At 34.6% G+C, this 7928-nt stretch overlaps 1 protein-coding gene across 1 annotated transcript in view; it reads right to left on the reverse strand.

Moving 5' to 3' along the window:
- LOC109084030 (guanylate-binding protein 1-like) overlaps positions 1 to 6139 on the reverse strand; it is a 53949-nt gene extending 47810 nt beyond the window's left edge. The window contains exons 1-2 of the mRNA XM_042746720.1: positions 5706 to 6139; positions 5326 to 5606 (exon numbers count right to left, since the gene is read on the reverse strand). Of these exons, the coding sequence (XP_042602654.1) occupies positions 5326 to 5606; positions 5706 to 5967 (543 nt within the window). The 5' untranslated portion in view covers positions 5968 to 6139. The remainder of the gene's footprint in view (positions 1 to 5325; positions 5607 to 5705) is intronic.
- Between the last annotated feature and the right edge of the window lie 1789 nt (positions 6140 to 7928).

Genomic DNA, 7928 nt, shown 5'->3' on the forward strand with positions numbered 1-7928 from the left:
CACTTCTACCACTGGACCATGGATTAACTGCTGGATTAACACTGCGTGTTTGCGCAAGACAGACGTTCTCTTCATTCAACTCACTTCACAATAATAAAAATAACAGTGTCATCAAGCAGATCAACAACATCATCAAGCAGATAATTATTAACAACGATCTTATAGGCCTTATATATATATGAACTGGACTGCCAGTGAGCTAGCTGCTGTTTTGCNTATATATTTATTTATTTATTTATTTATTTTTATGGTGTGAGTCAGAGAAAATTGTGATGCGAATAAATTCTCATTAACGTGCAGTCTTGTACACATATGTATGCTTGTACAGTGGACCAATGGCCAAGGTCAGGATTTTTCGTTTAAAAACTTTCATTAGCCTGTAGATCGAAATAAAAGCCCCTTAATACAACATAAGGAAATTAATGAATGTTTAATAACCATAACATGCAGTAAGAGCCTTTGTGTAAATTACTTTTTTATTTATTTATTTTTTGATGCATTAGGCTGCAGCCTATACGACTCTCACGTTTTGAAATTAACTTTCTAAAAATTAATTTTAAATTAATTTTCTAATGATTTATAAGGATGCTTTAATGTTATATTATAAAGTTATTTTGTTTTATTTTGTTATTTGATCTCCGTTTACAAAACAAAATATAATTGCAGTGTATTTTTAAATTGTCTATTTTAACCATATTTTGGTATTTTTGTTTATGACTTTAACATGCGACTGACTTGCAGTTAACGCTGTGGCCCTGTGGCGGTGGTACACACGGCGGTATAAGGCATTTTGGTTGGCCACCTACTGTAGCTCACAAGATGAGACAAAATCCAGATACTTGGTTCAGTAGAATGAGACAATATTTTAATACTACTTTTAAGAAATTTTGCATGACAAAATATTTGTCTTTTAATTACAAATAACAAAACAATGTAGTTATATTTTGAAACATTTAAATAATCTAGAGCCGTAACTAGTGATTATCAAGTAATCTAAATCTACTGATTATTTTTGAAAACTGAATAATCTGATATTTTTTAGTAATAAAATAGACATAAGTGAAAAAACAGGCTTTATATCAACTACATTTATATATATTAAACTAATGATGAGACAATAATAATTGGTTCAAATAAAGTATCAAAATCAAGTTATCACATTTTTATAAGTAATCAGATTTATTGAACATCACTGTTAAAATATGCAATATACTTCTAAATATTATGAACATAACCTACTTAAGTTTGTTATATATTATAACAAACACCTGCAGAGGGTGCCAACGGCCTGGTGATGCTTCACTTTACAGATTGATTCAACCACGTTTATATCCATGTAATTTTAATATTTTGCCACATGCAAACTCAGAGCGAGGGTTTGAAAAACAATTGGAAAAGACTGTTTTTATCGAAAACAAAAATTAACAATAATTTTATATATACTGTCTTTTAAACATTTAAGTACTTTTCAAGTACCTTTTCATAAATATGGCTGTTTTCAAGGGTTTTAAATTTCAAAAAGTCAAATTCAAGTACTTCAAGCACTTTAAGCACCTGCATTGTAGTTTTTTAAGTTTTTTAAGCTTATTATAAGAATGTTTTGTTGATTCTTGTGGGGTTGTTCATGTTGTTCTTTAAGCACTTTAAGCACCTTATACGAACCCTGTGTTGACAAGCTGGATAACCAGGTATTCAGATTATTTAACACAGGAAGGGACATTCCCCAAAATCAAGCTAGCAATGGGCCATCCACTTGAAAAACCCTTACAAAGTAGGGAAAGCCCAAACTTAGCATGTGGGATTCAGATGGACCGCCTGCTTGGAAGATACCTTGAAATCTCTTGTTGAAAAATAATAAAGGGGGGGGGGAAGAAAATTGTTGTGTTGTTTTATTATGGATGCCCCCAAACCAATCTAGGTCACTAAAACACTCTGGGAGAGAAGCTCACAAGTATCACTCCACAGTAGTATTCATTTCATTAACTAAGACAATGATGATAAAATGTTTGTTGACGAGCTTTTTTCCCATGATTAAGACGAGACGACAATAAGGTCAATAAATGATAACTAAGACTATATCAACATGCAATTTTATTGACGAAATAAGACAATACTAAAATGTATTAAAAATATTATAAACTTTACCAAAAACCTATAACTAAGACTATATCAACATGCGTAGATTTCATCCTAAAAGTGTACGTAGGCACAAAAGCTAGATTTTGCGTATGCATGGTTTTATAAATCTGAAAACTTTTGTGCGTACGCAAAATCTAGCTTTTGTGCCTACGTACACTTTTAGGAACCAGAACCTGCGCAAAAATCCCTTTATAAATCCCAGTCAGGGGAAGATTGTGCGTACGTGCATCCCGAAATCACCTATATGGATCTTACAAACGCCTTGTTTTACTTGCAAACCGCTCCGCATATCATTTCCATCATATCCCAGCACGTGACACCATGTTTAACACTGAGACTAAGGACATATGAGATGGGATTCTATAATGCCATTTGTGGCCATACCATTAATTTTATTGCTAAAAATGAATCCAATATCCTTGTTATGTGTTTTATAAATATAAGAAAATATGCCATAAACAACAAAAATGGTTTAAAGTTGTTCCTAGATATATTTTAGAATAGAGCTGATCTCTATATTCTTTAACACTGGCTAAATAGTCTTTCCGTTGTTTTAAAGAATTCAAATCAATTAATATATGCAGTTTTGCTGATGAACATTTTTAGTAGCTATTTTTAGTGGAAACAGATAGGCCCAATTTTACTGCAGTGTCAAACACAATTGTCTGATTCGGCTCGTCATTGTACCAACTCTTTAACAACAAAACGTGCAAATCTTACCGTTTTCTCCTAGTTGTATCCTTAAAACATAGTGGTATTTTTCATTATGTTGTTGAGATGCCTTCACACAACATCAACACCACCGTGCAGCTGTGGTTGTACAGTAAGATATTATCACTGGACCTATTTAAACCAGACAATGGAGCGTTCGACCACTGAATCCAGCAGTGTCCCACATAATATCAAGTAAGTGCGGCATCATTGATCATTGTTCTCATACAATATTTCTCATAACATGTGATGCTGTAGTTTAGTTGTAAAGATGAATTATTGTGCACCTATAGCACTCCTCGCTGTCATTTAAAGCTAGCAAGACCACAGGAAAATGATTTAATATTGTTAAGAAAATTTGTAATTATGACTTTTTTTTGTAAATTATGTAATTTCAGTGTTTACCTCCTTAAAGCAGTGTCGCATTTAATGTAAATGGTGTATAATCTGACATGAAAACAAGTTTAAAATCGCTTTTTTGACTTGTATTACTTTTTCTCACTCCAGGAAAAGAGTGCGTACCATGGTCGTAGAATTTTCGTACAGTGCGTACATATTTACGCCAAGTTTATTTTTTTATAAATCACGATATGTGCGTGGAAAATTGCGTACGCAAGGTTTATAAATGAGACCCCTGGTGTTTTGCTTATTTTAAACAATCTGGCAACCAAGCACACACGCTCGCTCCTCGTTGCGAAAGCGCCGCCGCAGATGACCTGAATACACAGACAAACAAGCTGGAGTTTAGCGATCTAATTGAAAGCATCATTCAGCTGGTCTGTGTTCTATCATGAGATCTCGACTGTATTGTTAGCGATTGTGATCGCTGAATAAATGCACTTACTCAACCACTGTTGTTTTAATGGTAAAAAAGGCTATTGCCATTTGGAATTAGTGGAATAACTTGGAATTTCACTGTTATAATATTTTTCATTTCTTTTACCAGTTTTCATAATGTAGACAGAGAGATTGCATAAGAATTTGGTATTCATTTATATAATAAAAAGCCAATAATATATTGATTTTGTATTCATTTATAAATACAACGTAGTGTTGTTTTATTTATTTTGATTTGTGTTTTATGGACTGAGTCCACATTCTATTGATTTGTGCTTACTGGATGACAACAATAATTACGATTATAATTTTTATCAGTTTAACCATTATACAGAAAGACAAAAATGTGACTAAGATTTCATTGACTAAAACCTGACTAAAATGCTCATACATTTCATTGAATAAACAAAAACAGGTTTGTCTAAATATGATAACTAAAATGTACATTTGAGTAAGACTAAGACTAAATTAAAAATGGCTGCCAAAATGAATACTGCTGTACGGTTAATAAATAATAATCTTATTGCTAAATGTCAAGTTTTCATTGACTAAAACTAGACTAAAATGTTGAGACTTTTAGTCGACTAAAACTTGACAAACTAAATCATATAAGGTTGAACACTACTCCACAGAGTATCTGATATATCCACGCCAAGCGAGACACTTCACACACAATTATTTGCATATTAGAGAAGCACAGCCTAGCTGAATATAGCTCCGCCCATTATCTCACAAGCTCAGGGCTAAAAACGACTCAGTGCTCACGCTTCATCGTCATAACAACACAAACACTATCTGCAGCATCAGGCAAGCCATTTAGAAAGGGTATGCAGATCAAAACTATTGCCGTGAGCGGAGCTTTGACGTAGCATTGAACGTGCATGCTCCTCACCGAGACAATAACGCAAAAGATAGAATATGCCCTCAAGTGTTAGAATCCAAATACGGAAGCACACATTTCCTAAAGCGCTGCTTGACTCACCAGCATAATGCTTCACACAAGTTAGAAACCAAATACGGAAGCACACACAGGTGTTCACCAAAAGTTGGTGATGTGTTCTGCAGGCACCCTCTTATACTTCCGGGCACCCGCCTGTGACATCAAGTTGGAGTTGGATCAGAGTGGTTTCACATGTGCTTCATAAACCGGTCCTATTGGCGGCAGTCAAGTTTGTGTCTGATTTTAAATATTTAGGAATAATTTTTAGATTCCCAACTGTCAATAACAAAAGCATGCCAAAAAGGTAGCCAATATTATTCAGGTTTAACTTTAGGCATATATTACTATTCATAACCATACTTAACAATAGAGGCAGCAACACTTTTTATGCACTGTAAGATCTTTTCTCATATTTCTCATATTGTTTTAATAAGCAAGTAAGCGCAATAATTTTAAAATCAACTGAATCACTTTTCAAACAGACACTTAAAATATTTGATCATAGGACGAATAGTTATCAATATTGCAACATAGTTCAAAAACATAATTTATTGAGTTTTGATAATATTAAACATTTGGTTGATGCTTGCTTGATTTTTAAGATTCTAAGTTGTTGTGCACCAATTTTTTTCCAGCTGGTTGCCCAGTCTTACTGGGTCACGGGTCATCATCATCCTAAATGAACTGACACTGCTTACCTCTAAAGATTTCAGGTACTTCCCATCAGTGTCCTTGAAGGAACGCTTCATGAAGGCTTGTGTTGCTGCGATGCTAAGATGTTGGTGTTTTGAGGACACATCCTTCAGTTCCAGAGGAAAGGAGCCCTTCAGCTTCTCCATTCCACTTTGGTAAACCTGAAGACCCTCCTCCACTGCAGCCTCATTCTCAATCATTGCCATTGCTATTACAGCATTCTCCAGACATGGCACAGCCCCACTTGAGATGGTGTCCACATATGTTTTAGCCAGATGACCCAGAACTTCAGGGAAAGAAAGAGATCAAACATAGAGATATAAAGGTATTGATAGATGGTTTTCTGTATGCACATGCAAACTCTTCAAATTTTCTTTCCAATCACCTCTTCCAGTGACTGTGTATCCATCTTTCAGCCTCTTCACACAGCTGTCATGAAAGACAAATTTGCAGAAATGATCTGTGACCTTCAAGAACTCAGAGGAAATGTCAGCAGAATCCAAGTTCCCCAGGCGAGACATATTTTCTGGGGCGGTTGGAAAGGGGAAAGTGAAGCACTTCCTGGAAGGGAAGAATTTTTGGATGCATTCCCTGGGAAAGTTGTACTCCACCACTCTTCTCTTAGTGCCTAGAAAAGATGAGCACATTCTCTAGCTGTTCTCAGTTTTAGAAAAGAGCATGTCTGTTTTAGGAGTGTAGCTGGTTGAATTGTGACTGGACATAAGATGCTGAGATATGGAAAATAGTAAACTTGAATACCAAACAATTCAGCACAGTAAAACCATAAATATTAACTCAATAAATTATGAATTTTAAAACAGAAATGCAAAAGATATGTTGAAAAGCCATCAAGTCTGAAAAACTAGTCACAAGAAGTAGTTGTGATAGTGATTGTAAAGACTCTCTGCAGTATTTTTAAATTACCAGGTTTCAGCTTCAGAGCAAACTCTAGATACTCATCCTCTGTTACATCTGTGCCATCAATCTTTAGCTCCAGTGTGAAGTCCCTCACAGCCCAGATGAAACTAGGGAAGAACTTCACAAACTCGCTTGAATCATCGTCATCCTCATCTGATGATTTTACCTTGATGCACTCTGATAGTTCAGTAACATATCTGACAGTTTGTTCAGGCATGAGCACAAAGCGACTCATTATGCATAGTACCTCATGGAATGACACTTTTGTTCTGTTAGACTAAGAAAATTCATAATACCAGTGCTAAACACTTTTTAGTATCATTAAACCTAGCTGGGGAAGCAATTAGTTGTAGACTTAAACTATGACACAAAAAAATATGTAATTATAACTTTAAATATCATGCAACAGTGTGACTGAATTTGTACTTCTATTTGTATAATTCTAATTTAGCATATCAACAGCAGTTCTAGAATAAAAAAAAAAAAAAAAGGGTTCATTATTCAGAAAAAGTTTATTAGAATAATTAAAAAAAAAAAAAAAAACTGTAAGGATGTCCATGGAATGTATTACTTGGGTTGACACTATCGTGTTTGCAGGGTGACAAGGAACATGAATGGCCAGCATACATTTAATTTTAAACAAGACCAAGAAAAGCATGTTTCTTTGAAATCAAAGAAGTAATGAAATAGATTAATAATAATAATTAAACTTGTAACAAAAATAGTAATTTCAATGCTTTAATTTCTTCAACTACAAGTTTTAACACAAGGTAAATGTTTTGTAAAAGATTTAATTCCAAAATCAATAATACTGTAATTGCGTAATAAATGCATTTTATTTAAGTTCTTAATATTCTATATATTTAAAAAGTGTATTAAAGCGTAATATGAAAGAGTTCAAATCTGTAACGCCAAACCAGCAGAGGGAGCTCTCATCTCTGCACTGACTGTTACCGCTCCCTCTGCTTGCTCTACGGTTACTTCCTGTTTGGCAGCCATATAAGCATGGCCATGCCAAACAGAACTTGCGAAGTATTGTTTTGCTGATGCAGACTCTACCAAATGTTTTCCCTGCCATTGCCATTGCCTTGTTTTCTTTGTGTTGTCTTGTCTTGTCTTGTTTTGTTACTTTTGGATTGCCCATTTGGATTTTGACCTTGGACTGTTGCCTTGTGTTTTGTGAATGTTTTGCTGCCTGCTCTGACCATTGCACATTTCTGGATTACGATTCTGTTTTGCCCTTGGATATTCCTGTTTGCTGGTGTTCAGACCTTGCCTGTTTTGACCACGCTGTGTTTTAATAAAAGCTCGCACTTGGATCCACAACGCTTGTCTGAGTCCTGCCGTTACAAAATCATTGAAATGTTCAATCTAAGTTTGCAATTACTTTTGTAGGAGTTTAGAATTTAGTTTCTTTTTTAAGGAAACAAACATTAAATAATGTGTTTACGGTTGAGTTTTGCAATATGTTTGGATGCACAGCAGCATATACAGTGTTTTGTGTTCTTCACGGCAAGTTGCCTTTGAAGAAAGATATCAACTTACAAGTTATAGTTACTTCCTATGTCTTTACAACAGAAGATGATGTTTGGATGAACACTGAAACATCTTGTTGTTTCTATAAATGTGGTCGGGTGATTTTTAATAAAGAGTTTGTTTGAATACTGCACAGGTATCTATAAATGTTCAG

This window comes from Cyprinus carpio, chromosome A4, assembly GCF_018340385.1.
Source record: "Cyprinus carpio isolate SPL01 chromosome A4, ASM1834038v1, whole genome shotgun sequence".
NCBI lineage: Eukaryota > Metazoa > Chordata > Actinopteri > Cypriniformes > Cyprinidae > Cyprinus > Cyprinus carpio.